The 19,502-nt window shown below is 37.5% G+C and overlaps 1 protein-coding gene across 6 annotated transcripts in view; it reads right to left on the minus strand.

Moving 5' to 3' along the window:
• LOC121740027 (paired amphipathic helix protein Sin3a) overlaps positions 1-19,502 on the minus strand; it is a 48,051-nt gene that overhangs the window by 21,443 nt on the left and 7,106 nt on the right. For 4 of the 6 annotated variants that reach the window (XM_042132718.1, XM_042132717.1, XM_042132720.1 and 1 more), the window contains exons 2-5: positions 14,918-15,018; positions 1,612-1,675; positions 1,041-1,186; positions 195-457 (exon numbers count right to left, since the gene is read on the minus strand). In XM_042132718.1, coding sequence (XP_041988652.1) covers positions 195-457; positions 1,041-1,186; positions 1,612-1,675; positions 14,918-14,986 — 542 coding nt within the window. In that variant the 5' untranslated portion in view covers positions 14,987-15,018. Of the gene's footprint in view, positions 1-194; positions 458-1,040; positions 1,187-1,611; positions 1,676-14,917; positions 15,019-18,897; positions 19,068-19,502 lie in introns of those variants that run through there. The other 2 variants (XM_042132719.1, XM_042132722.1) reach the window with 2 other exon arrangements.

Here is a 19,502-nt window from a genome sequence, read left to right on the forward strand (position 1 = left end):
TACCCTATTCCCTCTTAAAAGGCCGGCAACGCACATGCAGCTCTTCTGATGCTGCGAGTGTCCATGGGCGACGGAAGTTGCTTTCCATCAGGTGACCCGTTTGCTCGTTTGCCCCCTTATTTCATAAAAAAAAAACAGAAGAGTAGTTTAGGTCGTTAAAGAGTACTAGAGATGTATAAACCAACAATACTCACGTCTGGCTCTTGAACTCCTTCATGATGTCGAGGAAGTCGTTGTAGACCTGGGGCTGCGCGTTGAACTTGAACTTGACCTGGTCCAGGTACGACAGCGCGTCCTCCACCTTCAGACGCTGGAACTGCGCGCCGCCGCCGGGGCCGAGCCCCCCGCCGGGCAGGGCTCCGCCCGCGAGCCCCGGCGACTGACGGCCCAGCGGCAGCGGCTGACCGGACACCAGCTGCGGATAATGACCTACGTCAGACTCGTGTGTTTCACCTGCCTTAAAAGATGTTTTCAAGCTTAATACCCTTTCTACTGTGCGGACACAATATTATCTTCTGACATTTTGTCTCGTATTAAAATTCTACTACTATTCTCAGCTCTCAGTGTTATAAGGTAGGCTGGTAATGTGTGCGGATGTACTGGAAGTGTTACATACATATCTACCGAATGAAATAGACCGAGCTGTAATACTGTATGAACCTCAAGAAATATTTCAAGTGCCTACCTGTTACCATTATCGAATACGAGCAAAAAATGACAAAAAATCACGTTTGTTGTATAGGAGGCCCCGTTAAATATTTATACTTTTTAGTATTTGTTGTTATAGCGGCAACAGAAATACATAATCTGTGAAATTTTCAGAAGTCTAGCTATAGCGGTTTATGAGATACAGCCTGGCGACAGACAGACAGACGAACGGACTGACTGACAGACGGACGGACGGATAGACGGACAGACATCGATATCTCAATAATAGGGTTCCGTTTTTACCCTTTGGGTATGGAACCCTAAAAAGGAGCTCACTTGGACAAACCAACTAATAACCCCCACTCCTTTTATAAGCTACAGTGTCGGCTTACCTTGAGTCTGGGCTGCACCTGCGGCGGCTGCTTGGGCGCGGCGTACTGCACGGCGCCCGGCTTGAGGTAGTTGATGACGGCGGGCGCGGGCGCGCGGCTCGGCCCGCGGTTGAACCCGCCGCCCACCGACAGCATCGCTGTTGCTCCTGCAACACAAGCTCATTAATAACCTCACTTATAGCCTCACTTAGGAGACAAAAAGCTGAGCCTGTGAATATCACGCTCATGGAGTCCTCTGTGACTCGATATGGTTAAGAGTTTTGACCTCTCAGTTTTAACTTTTAATGTATATTTTAGACGAATTTTTACATAGCTTTTTTTGTTCACAGATATTTATTTGTATTATCATTTTCGGCACGCCACACTCCTCGCTGGGGGTGTGACGCTTCCAATGACAAGTTTACTGTCTCCCCAAGTACGCAGCTATCACGCTCACGAAAGACGGACAACGGGATGTGGGGAAAATTTTCTTCTCATTCACCATAATTTCCCTCTTTCTGTGTACTCCTCTTATAATTCTATTTTTCTATTTGATTACTTAGCTAATTTCGATAAAAAATGTTGCACTCACCTAGAATCTGCGGTTGAGCTGATTGTGCTAAAGTATGCATGTTGCTAGCGCCCGGCTGCTGGATCTGCAACAAAGAGAATTCATCAATGTTATGTAATTGACCTCAAAAACTTTTACGGTAGCGCCAGCCCCTACACAGGTGTAACCGCCACTCGAGTTACATAATATAACAAAGTACATATTAGATTTTATCACCAAGTAGTTCTGCCACATAAGAGAATATAAGTAACAAGAACACAAAAAAAAAGAAATTCTAAACCACAGCTTTAGTTTAAAATATAAATCGCACCGTGTTACATCGATAACACCATTTCAAACATTGTTGACCTTTCAAATCGCAAAGAAAATTAAGTAGGCCATGAAAAAGTGTAACTTTCTACTCTGAGCGAGTCTTCTGCTCTATCTTTTTTATTGCGTATCGTTGAACGTACAATTTGGGGCATTATAAAAACGACCATAGAGCTCCATTTACTGCTCGCTCATTTCAATGTTATTTAATATCAGTTATTTAACACGCCGCGCGCCATACTAAACTTTCTAATTTATGATAACTACTACAGCGTTAAAAATTCGCCACTACGTTGGGCAAAAACGCAGCTCAATTTAGACACTATGTATTTATTAATTTTCTTTACATGCCATACGAATGTTCATCTTTATTTTATACCACACAATTGGTATCTTATACGGCAACACTCGTAACGGTAATCAGTAATCACTAATCACTAATCGCAGGTGTAGCAGAGCATAATTCTATATCGAGACTAGCATCGATCTGACGTCGCGCGGCGAATGATTCAACTGTATTTATTTCGGGCGGACCACGCGGTTCGTACGCTGCCCTACGTATACGTGACGTACGCGCCCCGCGTCCCGCCCCTTATCAACATTTTTCGTTGGGCTTTCTCCCAGCGCGCAGCGACCGGCACGACGCGTCAGTGATAACGGATGGTGCGATGTTTTTATATTTCAGACAGATACAACAACTCAGATGCACCCTATAGCAAACGCACCGACCTCTGTCACTAAACTTATATTAATTGATGGTTTAAATAGTTTTATTTATTTGTACTATCATTTTCGGCACGCCACACCCCCTGCGAGGGATGTGACGCTTCCAATGACAAACTGTGTACTATCTCCCCAAGTACGCAGCTATCACGCTTACAGAAGACGCACAACGGGATGTGTTTGTGTGTGTGGAGAATTACTCAGTCTAATACATTTCAAGTAAACACCAGAAGATAATAAATTGTTAAACAACGCTAAGATAAAGGTATTCGTGGTTCTCCACCCTTGCGGAAAGGTGCGTCTGCGCCGAGCAAACAAGTGATAGCCTTTTGTTTACAGCGCGGGTTATCAGCCGCTGATAAACTATGTAATTGCAGAAGGTGCTTATCACTTTCCTGCCTTTAATTTGCATCTAGCTTACATTTTGTCGCAACACTTCTCTCTTGTAATGCAAAAGTGTTCGTATATGCTTCCATGTACATATTATACTTGTATGTCCCATTTAGGATAAATATTTTAATCACTCCGTCTAGTTTCCTCTAGTCATATCCATAGCTCGACCTAACACAACAAACATCGATTCGACAATAATCTTTCAATCAGCCTCGCGAACAAGGTTTCATGAGTGATAAGCGGTCTCGCCATAAAGGTATAAACTACTATACGTAAAAAGTGCAACGACACGCTACTGACAGAAATGAATGCAGTAATAGGCCTGAAGTACAATGACAAACTTTTTTCGCTATAAAATATATGAATCGCTTCATTCAATTGAACTAGAATTCAGGAGGCTGTGCCTGGTGTCAAACGCTACCGTACAAAAATTGGTGGTAAACCCTACCAGCGCGCGGACCGTGGACACAATATGGACAAGAAAGGAAATCAAACATGTCGGTAAGAAACGTTTTCTTTCGAAATAAGAAACTAACTTTTACGACTGTCCTACACGACGGGTCGGGGAACTGCCCGGCGAAGAGCGCGGCGTGTATATCGGGGTGTCATCAGTCTTATTAGACGTTATCAAAAGATTTAAAAGAAGTTTATTAACCAAAATATACAACGTGTCATTTTTAAGGTTCCGTACCCAAAGGGTAAAAATCGGTCACGGCACGGCACGAAGGGTTCCGTACCGATATAGAGCGAAAGTAGGGAAAAAATTGAAATCATTATATGTTTCCATACAAATTTCAAAGAGTCCTCTCGATTCCTCATCACCATTTTTGTTAACATGGTACCAAATTCGAGTTAAACCCTATACAAAATTCTTTTTGTGTTGTATAGGGTTTATACAACACAAAAAGAATTTTGAAAATCGGATCACAAACGGCGGAGTAATCGTTTATGATCCGATCCGATATCTTTTTTTTGTATGTTCAAACATACAAAAAAAAGTATTACTTCCTCCTTTTTGGAAGTGGGTCAATAAGTGAAATTTCAAAATACTTACCAAGTTTCAATAGTATAGCTCTTATAGTTTCGGAGTAAAGAGGCTATTACAAACGGACGGACAGACGGACGGACAGACAGACAGACAGACAGACAGACAGACAGACAGACATGAAGAATCTATAAGGGTTCCGTTTTTTGCCATTTGGCTACGGAACCCTAAAAAGGTGTCTCTTGATCCGAAGGTACTGAACAGAACTCCTTAACCTTTAAAGATAAAAGTTTGGAAATTGCAGCATCGCTTAGATAACTGCAAGCATTTAAGTACCACAATTCCGCTTACAGTAACAAAATGTGAATATGATATATAGAGTAAAATTATTATTTTTAACAAAAAATTTAAACCGACTTCCAAGGTAAAAACAATATTCTTAAAAATATGATCTAAAAAGTATGAAATAATTCTTATTCTTCATTAGCGCCTTTTTCGAAATTTGATTAAACCTCAACCAATTCTGTTCTCAATTTTCATTCTTTTGAAGTCGGTACTGGCTAAGTTCTATGTCAAGTATCTGAGTTCTGGGCTGGTACCGACTTCAAACGAATGAGAAAAATCACATTTTTTTACTAGTTTTGCTCTATAACGGTACAGAACTCTTTGTGCGCGACTCCGACTCGCACTTGGCCGATTTTTTTACCAGTATTTATCTCGATTACCTCTTCCTTTGGAAGCGAAATCCTTTTCATTAGATCTATAAGAGTTGTCGTGTTGGAGGGCGATAGTAAATCGTGTACGATAAGCGAGCCCGGGGATTAGACCCGAGCAGAGCGCGCCGACTCGATCACGTCGGCTGTTGGCAAACAACGAAGTCAATGAACCTCCATTATTATTCTTAGGCAAGCTAGTTCTTCGGGTTTCCTTTTACAAGGACGATGTCCATGAAGATTAAAAATATTTGGCGGGAAGCCAAACGTTATGCGACATATTTCAACATTTTGTCGACTTCCATTTTTTTAGGGTACCGTACCCAAAGGGTAAAAACGGGACTCTATTACTGAGACTTTGATGTCTGTCTGTCTGTACTCTGTCTCCAGGCTGTAATTCAAGAACGGTAATAGCTATTAGCTAGAGAGTTGAAATTTTCCCATATTATGTATTTCTGTTGCCGCTATAACAACAAATACTAAAAACAAAATAAATTAAATTTTAAGGGGGCCTCCCATACAACAAACGTGATTTTTCAAACATTTTTTGCTCGGTATCAATCCGACAACAGAATTGGCACCTGAAATGATAACAAAATGTTCAACCGTATTTGGACGCTGTTAAGCATTCGTGTCCTAACCCCAAAAAAACCGGCCAAGTGCGAGTTGGACTCGCCCTTGAAGGGTTCCGCCGCAGCACTAAAGTTTATTTTTATGAAATAAAAAACCTCTTAGGTTTTTGATTTATTTTCATATTTCAGTTGATTTAATGAAAGTTCTAGGTTTACAATTTATGACGTATAAAAAAAATACTGGCTAGGTTAGATCTCGTTCGAACCAATTTTCGTTGGTAGTTTTTGTAGTAATGTACATTATATATATATATTTTTTAAGACTTATCATTACACATTTTACCACTTTGAAAGAGTCTCTCTCGCAAACTATTCAGGTTAGAAAAATATGATATAAGAAACCTCAATATGATTTTTGAAGACCTATCCATAGATATGTCACACGAATAGGTTAGATGAAAAAAATTTTAAATATGGGGGCAAACGAGCAAACGGGTCACCTGATGGAAAGCAACTTCCGTCGCCCATGGACACTCGCAGCATTAGAAGAGCTGCAGGTGCGTTGCCGGCCTTTCACGAGGGAATAGGGTAATAGGGGAGGGTAGGGATGGGAAGGGATGGGAAGGGAAGGGAAGGGAAAAGGGGAGGATCGGGAAGGGAATTGGGCCTCCGGTAGACTCACTCACTCGGCGAAACACAGCGCAATCGCTGTTTCACGCCGGTTTTCTGTGAGAACGTGGTATTTATCCGTGCCGAAGCATGGCTCTCCCACGTATGTGTTTCAGTTGTATCTATGGGGACCCCTAAAATTTTTAATAATGTTTTCCATTTTTGTATCAAAATCTTAAAGCGGTTCACAGACTACATCTACTTACCAAGTTTCAATAGTAAAGCTCTAATATTTCCGGCGAAAAGTGGCTGTGACATACGGAGGGACAGACAGACAGACATGACGAATTTATAAGGGTTCCGTTTTTTGCCATTTGGCTTCGGAACCCTAAAAATACATATTGAGTAATGAATGCAATTGTGTTCTTTGGATGATTTAGAACAAGACAGCATTCAAAATTCAACAATTTTTTAGGTTAGTACACAAATAATTAACAGCGATTAGGCTTGATGACTATTTTTTTTTCTTATTGGTAATTGAAAGAACCTTAAAAAATAGAAACATCGCTGAAAGAATGACTCTGATAGCTTAAAAATTCACCAAGATATGACAATTCAAACATCTCACAAAATAAACCTGCCCGAAACGTTCCATACAAAGTGCTACGAAAGACTGACGTCACTCTTTCGTAGTTTGTACGCATCGAGAGAGAACAAATGTTCGATAGGTATATTAAATATTGCGTTTATGAAAGTGGTTTCATAACAAAAGTTGCTTTTAATTGCATAAGTTATCAATTGGTATACAAATATTAAGAAATTTAATTGAAAAAAAAATCGACTTGATTATCTAACTTTGAAGGCGCATAACAAAAAAAATAAAAATGCTATCGAGCTGAAATTTTGGGAATACTTATTTTTCACCGTGATTTCTTTATTTTATTAACAAAATCCGCTAATCTTTGACCTTGTCATCATCCCTATTAATAACAAAATTTAAATAAAATTAACAATTCAGGGGGACTCCTATACAATAAATCACATTTTTTTTTACTCTTTTTTTTGCTCTAAAATGGTACAACTCGCACTTGGCAATTTTTAAGTGATTTGAACGAAACCTTTCTCTTGAAAAGACGTAACTTGTTTTATGTGACCCTAATGAAAAAAATGTCTCCGGCTGAATGAACATTTCTTATTTCATAGTTAATTAACCGTAGAAGACCTCTAGAAGACCTCTCTAAGTAAACAAATTGTAATCGCGTTGTGCGCAATACCTACACAAGTTTAATTGCTATCTCAGATTTACATAAGAGACAAAACCGAAAATTTAGCACAAGAATCTACTTGATAAGATTACTATTTTGTCATCAATCAAATTAAACAATTTGAACAAAAACGCTAATTCCACTTTCAGACCACAATAGTAAGGCAACCAGTGAGAAATAGTTTCAATTTTATTAAATAAAATCGGCCAAGTGCGAGTTGAACTCGCGCACGAAGAATGTTCCGTACCATTATAGAGCAAAAATAGTAAAAAAATGTGATTTTTATATGGGAGCCCCCCCATTTAAATATAATTATTAATTATATTTAAATTTTAATATTAATTATTAAATCATAAATACAGCTGAGTATTTTGTGAACATTTCAGGTGCCAATCTGTTGTCATCATTGATACCGAGCATCTAATAGTGCCTTTTTCCGAATTCGGCTAAACCTCAACTATTTCTGTACTTAATCTCCTTCATTTTGAAGTCGGTACCAGATAGCTGAATTTTCAGTTTTCTGACAGAATATTTGAAACTTTTGGAACTGAAATATGAAACATTTCCATATAAATTTTGAGGAGTTCCCTCGATTACTCATGGATCCCATCATCAGATCACCACTTTTGTGAACATGGTACCAAATTGGAGTGAAAAAAAATATATAAAAAAAAAACAAATTTTAAAAATCGGTTCACAATCGGCGGAGTAATCGTCGAACATACAAAATATATATATATATATATATATATATATATATATATATATATATATATATATATATATATATATATATCTTCGTTTTTTGGAAGTCGGTTAAAAATAGGCAAATATTGTTTTTAAATGGGATAAGTTGTTTTTCTACATTATATTATAATCTTTAACCCGTGAGAAGGCGCGCCTTATTTTATCACACCGAAAGGCGCGCGCGAGCAAATAGCTCACACAAATTTAAATACTTATTAATCTAGTGTTGCATGGCTTATAATTGATGTAAATTAATAAAACAAGATTTAATCAACAAGAAATTAAGACTTTTAATTAAACATTTAAAACAAATCAACTTCTTAGGCAAATTACAAAACAATAATATTTTCTTATTTTTATCAGTCTGCATAAAAATCACAATAAAAAATCTTACATAAAATATACTTAAAAAGTTTACTCTTCCATAAGATGTCAACGGGTGTGACTATCGAAATACATTGTTCACATGTATGTAACATGTTCCGTGCAGAGTAATCGCTTGCACAAAGTGCACGCTTTTTTCGAGGGTCTATTCTTACGGTTCAGAAGTTGAAACAAAACGTTTCATAAGGAACTTGAGATTGGATGATATGTTTGTCATGCAAATCCGGCGTGAAATATGTGGCTTTACATGCTGGAGCATCCGCATCCAATTCCTCATCAGAATCCTCTGCCAACCACGAACTAATCTGTGCCTGCATTTGATCGTTCATTTTATCTGTGTATTGAAGCTAAAATAATAAAAAATGTAATGTACATATCACTACAGAATATTTACTTATTACGAGTATTTAAACATAATAATACTTATAAATAACACGGTACTTAAGAAAATACAAAAATAGTATATTTTATTCGAAAAATAAATACTTACACGGATGGGCGCGTGATGAGCAAATTGCCGCACGATGGTACGCGGTCACCAAAAACTCCTCGCTGTGATGACGCAACGGAACTAACCGATACGAGAGTTACTTCAGGGGGGGGAGGATGAATAGTTAGGAAGGTACCTAGACACTTAGAAAGTTATGACGTTGGTATCACAAAAAATTTCGAATTCAATTTTTGTGTGAGCAAATTGCTCATAGCGCGCCTTCTCACGGGTTAAGGGACTTTTTAAATATTTCAATAGTAACCAAACCTTGACTGACCAATGGTAGGTATTCGGGGTAAACGCACGCATTTTTTTTCCAAAGCTTATAAAATTTATATAGGTGTAATACTGCATACGCCTTCTATTTCATGATTAAGCACACGTATTTCACCATACGTAAATGTAGAGTTTGGGACCATTTTAGTTCCCGTTAATCCATAATTAGTATTTCTATTCTTTTTACTTCTGCGTACTTTTACCTTAACTTGTGGGTAAATGTACGCAGTCCTTTTTAGGGTTCCGTAGCCAAATGGCAAAAACGGAACCCTTATAGATTCATCATGTCTGTCTGTCTGTCTGTCCGTCCGTATGTCACAGCCACTTTTCTCCGAAACTATAAGAGCTATACTATTGAAACTTGGTAAGTAGATGTAGTCTGTGAACCGCTTTAAGATTTTGATACAAAAATGGAAAAATTATTAAAAATTTTAGGGGTTCCCATAGATACAACTGAAACAAAAATTTTTTTTCATCTAACCTATGCGTGTGGGGTATCTATGGATAGGTCTTTAAAAATCATATTGAGGTTTCTTATATCATTTTTTTCACAAACAGCATTGTAGCAAATTGCCTAATAAATAATCATCAAAAACAAACGAAAACACTTATTTTCTATAATTACCTTCATAATAATGTGACACACGAAAAGTGTGTCACATTATTATGAAGCACAAAAAACTTCGAAAAACTTACCGATTTGTTTTTTTTTATATTTTTTTCCGAACCACAACACGCACTGCGCAATAAATGATAGCTCAGTATGTCGACTCAAGCACCGTTGTTTTTGTCAAGAAAGCCCCCCCACCCGCTCTCCCCTTACCGAGATATTGGTACTGCGTACTTTTACCCAGTGCGGCGTTTTACCCCGAATGCCTATATAACAATCTACATATAAATAAAATTATAAGCAAAAAACTTTTTGAAAAAAGCTTTTATTTAAAAAGAAGAAAATAAATTTCCCCTTAAAAATTCTAACTATTAAGTTATAACCTCAATATATTATACAATTTGCATGATAATAAAAGCTTAACGCGTGATTTGTTAATAATGAACTAGTAAGTGCCAATTTAACTGAGTAAACTGATATTATATTTTTTATTTTATTAAAGTAATTAAATATTGACAGATTGTTAAGTCTCGCGAGAAGCTTTTATTATAATGCAAATTGTATAATATATTGAGGTTATAACTTAATAGTTAGAATTTTTAAGGGGAAATTTATTTTCTTCTTTTTAAATAAAAAATTTTTTGCTTATAATTTATTTTTTGTTTTTTAGTTAAATCTCTGACTAGATTTCTTAAGTCTGCTTGATTGTAGTTTGTTTTGTATCAAGAATTTGTTAAAATCTGATTAGGTAACTTAATTTGAGTCTTTAAGAAATCGTACTTAATTTTACGACAGAAAAATTAAATATCACTTAACAAAAATGACCGGATTCAACCAGGCATTTTCTAATGCCCGACTGGTTTTGACTCGACATAACACGATACGACACGACACGTCACTTCATGTTACGATACGACACGATACGACACGGCACGACAGGACACGACATGACTTTTCAATTTACTCTCAATAAGCCTTTTTATTTGATACCCATATTGCAGAAGTGCTTTAAAAATAACTATATTGCCCTATCTTAGATGAGCCGCCATATTGGATGTAGAATGACATTACATTCGTTTCCGAGTTACTCTCAATGAGCCCTTTCATTTGATACCCATATTGCAGAAGTGCATTAAAAATAACTATATCCCCCTACCTTGAATGAGACGCCATATTGGATTTAGAATGACATTACATTCGTTTCCAAGTTACTCTCAATGAGCCCTTTCATTTGATACCCATATTGCAGAAGTGTATTAAAAATAACTATACCTCTATCTTGGATGAGCCGCCATATTGGATGTAGTATGACATTACATTCGTTTTCGAGTTACTCTCGAAAAGCCCTTTCATTTAATATCCATATTGTAGAACTGCATAAAAAAAAACTATTTCGCCATCTTGGATGGTCGGCCATATTGGATTTAGAGTGATGTCACATACAATATCATGTATTGTCATCCAAACTAAACGTGCATGCAAAATTTCAGCTCGATCGGTTAAATATATCTACTCCAAAATTGAGTTCCAAGATTTCACCCGAACATACATACTTACATACATACAGAGCAAGTTAAATAAAAGCTTTTAAAAAACTAGCTATTTGGCCGAGCTTTGCTCGGTATTCGATGAAAATGACATTTTCTAAAAATGATTCCTATCTAGATCGATTTATCGCCCCCGAAACTAGGGTTGCTGAGGATTCCTCTTCCGCTTCCTCATAATGAGGAAGTTCCGCAATATTTTGGGTTCCTCAACCGTTACCGCATTCCTCATAAATAAAAATAAAAATTCCTCTTCCGCTATCGCTTCCTCAAAATTTAAGAGGAATTTATGAGGAATTACACTGCGCATGCGCGTCGCGTATCCAATCACGCTCTGGCGCGGCGGCGCGGCGCCGGAGCGGTGCCGCACCGCACCCGTGTGGTTTCTCCCTGAGGGCCCATAGAAGTGAAAAGATGAGTATTGCAGCGGCGCCGCTGCGACGTGTGTCTAAACAGCCTAAGGGCCGCGACACGAGCACTTTCAGTGTCATAAGATTTTAAACTTTATCTTCATTTTTGTAATACATAGTACAGCGGCCACGGGCGGTCGTAGACTTCTCAAGCGGTACTATGTATTACAATAATGAAGATAAAGTTTAAAATCATATATATGACACTGAAAGAGCTCGCCTCGCCGCTGTCATTCCGATGTAGCGCGGCCCTTATTGCTACACTGATTTTGATGATTCTTTATTGTGTGTGTTTTGAGAATGGTTTAGAATTTAGATTCATAGTTTGGTTCACTGGAAAATGCCCTTTTAATTAATTTTTGTGTAAGTTATGTACCTAGTACGTTATGTACAAAGTACAGACAGGACAAAAGTTTGGGTTGGCTCCGCTAGTATTTATAATTTTCTATCTTCCTTTTCCTCATCCGCTTCCTCTTCCGCTTCCTCATCCGCATCCTCTTCCTCATAAAATATCCTCTTCCTCATCCGCATCCTCAAAATTTGCGCGTGACAATTCCTCTTCCTCCTCCTCTTCCTCATAATCACTTCCTCAACAACCCTACCCGAAACCCCCTATATCGTTGGAGCCGATTCCGAGATTCCAATATATATATATATATATATATATATATATATATATATATATATATATATATATATATATATATATATATATATATATACACAAGAATTGCTCGTTTAAAGATATAAGATTACTATGTTAAAGCACAAAATATCAATAGGCGTGATAGTTGAATATATTAGGGCTCGCTTCGCTCGTACTTATTATACTTCTGATAAAATCGTTTGCAGAAAAATATATTGATATTTTTGCAACCGACAACTAACCCAAATTCTCAATTGAATTTTTTTATAAAATTATATCATATTTCTACTGCCTTCAAAATTTTGAGATGAGGTTAAATTTATAAAATTAATCGTGGGAGAGTAATTTTTTTAATTAGGGGCAAACGAGCAAACGGGTCACCTGATGGTAAGCAACTACCGTCGCCCATGGACACTCGCAACATCAGAAGAGCTGCAGGTGCGTTGCCGGCCTTTTAAGAGGGAATACGCTCTTTTCTTGAAGGTTTGCAGGTTGTATCGGTCTGGAAATACTCCTGTAGTGCTAGCACGGCGAAAAGTAGAAATGCGAAAGTATAGACAAACTGTGGACATAAATTTAAGGTGCCGTTCCGATCTTTACCGCAGCTAATCGCGACCGACAAAAATTCAATTAAAATGCCACTTTATGACAGACTATAGTATATGTCATAAAGTAAGATGTTATTTGTATTTTAGGACTATATTCTGTCGTAAAGTGGCATTTGAATTGAATTTTTGGGAACGAAAACCTTAAGTTTATCTCCACAGTTTGTGACTATAGTCTGACATAAAGTGGCATTTTAATTGAATTTTTCGGTACGAAAAAAGTTTGGAACGAACCTTAAGTTTATCTCCACCATATCTCCTTTGTTTATCTATACTTTCGCATTTCCACTGGTTACCGTGCTAGGGCTACTGGTGACAGTTCACTCCAGAGTTTTACAGTGCGCGGCAGAAAGTTACGCGAAAAACGCACTCTGGAAGACTGCCACTCATCAAGGTGATGAGGATGGTATGTTTTTCGCGTGGGACGATAGCGAAAAGTTGCAGGTGGTATGATTCCGAACAATTCCTCAGAGCACTCCCCGTGATACAACCGATAGAGGATGCAGAGTGAAGCTACATCTCGGCGTAATTCCAGGGGGTCTAAGCTGTTTAAAACACAATGGCAGTCAACAATTCGAGCAGCCCTTCGTTGGATATGATCCAGAGGGAGCAGTTGGTATTTTGGCGCCCCTGCCCAGAGATGAGAACAATATTCCATATGAGGCCGAACCTACGCCTTGTAGAGTTGTAGGCGTTGGTCCGGACTGAAGTACTGTCTCGCTCTGTTAAGAACGCCAAGCTTCTTCGAGGCTAATTTGGCCTTACCCTCAAGATGATATCGGAACTGGACTTCGCTCGATATGTTGACGCCAAGTATTTCAATGCTAGGGGAGATGGTTAAAGATGTGCCCTCGAAACGAGGATAAACGACCATTGGTGACTTTTTAGTGGTGAACGCGCAGACTTGTGTCTTGGTGGGGTAAGGGGTTGAATTGGACTAAGTTACGTCTAACCCATTCAGAGACCTTCTCCGATGAATTCTCCACCTTAGACACAAGTTCGTTTGGACTCTCAGTGACATTTTGCCGAGAAATATTAGGGGATTATATCATCCGCATAGCAATAAATGCCGTTGGTTTGTAACATGTCATTGATATGCAGTATGAATAGAGTAGGCGATAGCACACAGCCCTGAGGGACACCAGCATTAACAGACTGCGTTTCCGAGCATTCGCCGTCAACTACGGCCTTTATGCTTTGTCTGCTAAGAAACTAGTCATGCTTCGGCACGAATGGGTCGGCTCAACCGGAAAAATACCACGGGCTCACAGAAAACCGGCGTAAAACAGCGCTTGCAATGTGTTTCGCCGAGTAAGTGAGTTTACACTTTACCGGAGGCCCAATCCCCTACCCTATTCCCTTCCCTACCCTCCCCCACCCTATTACCTCTTAAAAGGCCGGCAACGCACCTGCAGCTCTTCTGATGTTGCGAGTGTCCATGGGCGACGGAAGTTGCTTTCCAGCAGGTGACCCGTTTACTCGTTTATCGCCTTATTTTACATAAAAAAATCGGTCAAAATGCTAACCCTAATTTCATTTATTGAGCTAATTATAATTAACCCATCGATCGTGGAATAACGAGACACAATAGCTTATCTATCGTTATCCCGACCGGATGCGGCCGCTTAGGGCTTCGTGAATTAATATACATTTTTTAAAGTTCTGAGTATGTCCCATAATATTCAAAATTTTTGACATCTTGTAAGATCAACATAACAGTAACATCAACATCAACCTAAGCTAGTAGTTTTGCTTTTAGCTGATATATTGAATAGTGGGCGGAGCGTAACACCCCCTCACCCCGCAAGTTGTCACGCGTCGTTTCATAAGGTTTGATTACGACACCTCCTCTTGGCTCTTTGTATTAGCTCTGTGCTTTTACCTCCTTATGGACTGCATGGTGGACACAATAAGTGTTGTACTTAATGGCGAATGAATATGATGGGGATGATGTTAATGAAGAGACCACATACAAAAAAGTTTTAGTATAACAAGAAACAAATTATGTTTGCCATTGCAAAATGCAAATATAAAGGTATAGCATACCTGTGCAGGCGGCTGCGGCATGGAAGTAGCCTCATCGGGCCCGAGACGGGGCCCCGTACGTTTCATCATTGGGTCGGATCAACCACCCATTACCCGAACACCTGAAAAATATAGATATAATTTTAAGTTAAAAATTAGAATTTGGGGCTTAAATTATTGGGGCTTTATTATTTAAAAAAAAATTATACTGAAAGTACAAATGACAAAAAGTGAAGAGTGTCTTCTCTTCTAATTCTATCAAGTAAAGATTTGAATTTATGGATAACATAGGCTACATTTCTATAAATCAGATTTTAGTATTATTACATAATTATAGTATTCTTCTTAAATCTTGGATTTCTAGACATCAGTTGTTTGTTGTCTCTCAAAGTCACTTATTAACCCGTTGATCATGGAAACACCAGACACAATAGAATTTCTATTGTGTGAACCGGTGACCGAGGCACCGGTGACCGTATGGGGCTTAATGAATTAATTTTTAGTTTTAAAGATTTATCCTCACAGATCGCCAAGTAGCCGTACTCAAAAGTGAAAAAAAAAAAAGTTTTTGAGCCACTGTTGATTGTTTATAATTTTCTATCCATAAATAATTTTACAATTTTTTTATTTTGTAAGGATGCATAATGAACAGAAAATTACCCTCCTGATATTTCCTTATGAACTTTTATTCAAATTTAAATCAAGGAAGGCCTTTCAATATTTGTAGATCATGGAAATGTATGAATTATATGTCAATAGTGATAAGATTCTGAACATCTGTAAAGTATTAAAACATAATTATGTCCCATTGTCTGGTCTCCATAACACAAATCCAAGTAGTTAGTATGGGGCCAGATGAACATGATTCAAAGATATTATATTATTACTAGCTGTTGCCCGCGACTTCAGTTTATAGCGCGCGGTGTCAATAAAATTGGTGTCAAAAGCTTTTTAAAACCCTGGTACCCTTAAATCAAAATACCCAAAACAGCCGTGTAGTGTGCACATAATATGTTTTTTTTTTTTAAATTAAACTTTTTTTAATACCTTTTAAAGCTTATTTAGCTTTACACAACTTAGCTGCATAATGCATTACACAACTTTAGCTTTGCCCAATAGCCAATACCCATAGGCCATTAAACTATTTAGGGCGGATTCGACCAAACTGGATTAAAATTTTACTCGAGTATAACTGTCTCCTAATCTAAGAGTAAGCTGGTTTTGCGTTTTTCCAACTTCTAATCCAAGAATGAGGTAACGCGAGTAAATAATTAAACGGGCTATTTTGGTGGAATAAATATTAAACTGAGAATAGTTGCATAACAGGGTTCACCTGTCACGGTCGGTGTCATTGTGAACTATAATTGACATTTTATTTCATACTCTTTGAGTAACTTGGTAAAATGCAAACTATTATACCCTAGAGTAAATTAAAGGAGTAAAATTATTCTCATGATAGTTATACTCGTGTAACTTCAAGTTTGGTCGAATCGGGCCTTAGTATTTATTATTGGTAGACAGTTGTTTCTGATTTCTATGTTGGTACGTGAGTTATTTAATAACATGTATAACAATCGAAAGAATCGAAACCTTAACTCAACATGGTACCACCTCTTATAGAAATACATATGAGCAAGAGATAGCGCGATCTAGGTGACTCTTGGCGCCATCTATTCCAGTTTTTGGAACTAACTTAATTTGAACAAATTTACGCATAAACACCCCCTTACAACCCCTTTTTCCAGTAAGAAGTAGCCTATGTCCTTTCTCAGGCTTTAGACTATCTGTGTACAACATTTCATTACAATCGGTTCAGTAGTTTTGGTGCTGTTGTTTTTGAATTTGATATCTAATCTAAGTTGGTAGGTGAGTTCTTAGTTAAAAACGTGTGTAACAATCGAAAGAATCGAAAAACCTAGCTGGACATGGTACCACCTCTTCTAGAAATACGCATGAGCAAGCAATAGCGCGATCTAGGGGACTCTTGGTGCCATCTATTTTGAGTTTTTGGAACTAACTTAATTTGACCAAATTTACGCATTTTCACCCCCTTACAACCCCCTTTTCCAGTTAAAAAGTAGCCTTTGTCCTTTCTCAGGCTTTAGACTATCTGTGTACAACATTTCATTACAATCGGTTCAGTAGTTTTGGTGCTGTTGTTTTTGAATTTGATATCTAATCTAAGTTGGTAGGTGAGTTCTTAGTTAAAAACGTGTATAACAATCGAAAGAATCGAAAAACCTAGCTTGACATGGTACCACCTCTTATAGAAATACGCATGAGCAAGCAATAGCGCGATCTAGGGGACTCTTGGCGCCATCTATTTTGAGTTTTTGGAACTAACTTAATTTGACCAAATTTACGCATTTTCACCCCCTTACAACCCCCTTTTCCAGTTAAAAAGTAGCCTATGTCCTTTCTCAGGCTTTAGACTATCTGTGTACAAAATTTCATTACAATCGGTTCAGTAGTTTTGGCGTGAAAGCGAGACAGACAGACAGACAGACAGACAGAGATACTTTCGCATTTATAATATTAGTATAGATAATACTAGATGTTGCGGCTTCGCCCGAGTAAATTAGATATTTCACAGACAAATTAGTCCACAAAAAATAGCCTATCACATGGTCTATTTCTTACTTGTGCCAAATTACAGAAAAATTGCTCCAGTAGTTTGTGAGATAAGCCCTTTCAAATAACTTCTCCCGTTTTTTCCACATTTTCCTCTATTTCTTCGCTTCTTTAGTCTTAGCGTAATAAAATATATAGCCTTTGTAGATAAATGGGCTATCTACCACTGAAAGAATTTTTCAAATCGGACCAGTAGTTCCTGAGATTAGTGCATTCAAATAAGCCCTTTCAAATAATTTCTCTTTTTTTTTACATTTTTCTCTATTTCTTCTCTCTTATTAGTTTTAGCGTGATAAAATATAGTCTGCCTTTCCCGATAAATGGACTATCTAACACTAATATAAAATATAGCCTATAGCCTTCCTAGATAAATGGGCTATCTTATATCTAACACTGAAAGAATATTTAAATGGGACAGTAGTTCCTGAGATTAGCGCGTTCAAACAAACTAACTAACAAACTCTTCAGCTTTATAATATTAGTATAGATAGATCTATAATTTTAATACTCCATGTTTTAACGTTATACATAAATGTTTGCTCAAGTTATATTCTCTTGTTAAATCAAACTCATGTTTTTATTTATGTTAACACCATGCAGGCCACATGGCCTAATAGTTACAAGCACATTCACATAAAATAATGTTCAGCTAAAGATGATAAGATGATATGATGATAATGGAGGTGTTAATACCCAACTATATCAGGATGGTTGGTTTCCTTAGTGTATGTGATATTAGCTGCAATCATATTATAGCTCGAGAGGTATCATTAGATTCTTTAGTTAGGTTATCATTGGTTATGTTATCATCACATATTTAAAATATAAGTTTTTAATAATTTGTATATGAATCATAATTGTGGTTAGTTTACATTTTATTTTTAGGTTACATAGGGTAGTACCAGTGGCTATCACAAAACCACATGTTCATGAACCACATGCTTTTATTACACAATTCATGTCGACAAAGTTACATTTTAATTGTTTACATATTATGGCTTCCTCTCATAGAAACTCATACGTAAAGTAATGTCTGAAAAGACGCATATCCACAACTGGATTCTGAATACTGAAGGATCTAATCAAACAGAGTTGTTTATTTCTTAGTGTTTAGAAACCGAACGATAATAATTGTGTATGATTTTCAAAGAGCTTGGATTACGTAAGGTTTATAGATAACGCCACAGAAACAATACATACGCTACAATATAGTACATAATTGTATATTAAATGTGATGCCGCTCGTCGGCTCGATCGCGATGACGTCAACACGCTCGAATGATTGTTACAAAATAAACTTCATAAGGCTTTATTTCGAGTGCAAATAAATTACGCAATATAATATTAATATATAACAGGAGGCTTAGTACCTACTAAAAGTCGAGCTGCTTTAAAATTCCGAGTTGCTCACACACACAGATTCCGAGCGAAACCGGTCCTACTTCGAAGGCGATGACACAAACTGGAACTTATTTATAGTGGAAAACGTACACAAATCGATAAAACTCAAATGTTCAACTGACGACGGCGCAAAACGCTCGTCGGTTTAACTTACAACTTGGCAACAAATTACAAAATGCACAATTTCACATTTTCCACAAAACAAATTAAATGACATTATTGACATTAATGACAATTGACATCCCGCCTTTTTTATGGCGCGTTATTATAGAAACGGGCAACAGCCAACAGCTATGGTACACTGATGTCTTTCAAAGTATAGTCGCGCAAGAAAATGTTATTATTATTTCCACAATGAATCATTGCGAGTTGGTTGTTCTTAAATAAGTGAAATCGACTTTCGGAATAGAGCGGTAAAGTCCGGTTTACTATGGGTCCGAAGAATCGGGGACGGCGCGGCTTCTCTCTTCTACGTCGGTGACGAATATGTCACCGACGTAGAAAATGGCGATTAAATACAAACAATTACCATGATGCAGTAGATCAAATATTTATACCCACAAAAAGCTATAGG

The sequence above is a fragment of the Aricia agestis genome, chromosome 2, assembly GCF_905147365.1.
Source record: "Aricia agestis chromosome 2, ilAriAges1.1, whole genome shotgun sequence".
Taxonomy (NCBI): Eukaryota; Metazoa; Arthropoda; class Insecta; order Lepidoptera; family Lycaenidae; genus Aricia; species Aricia agestis.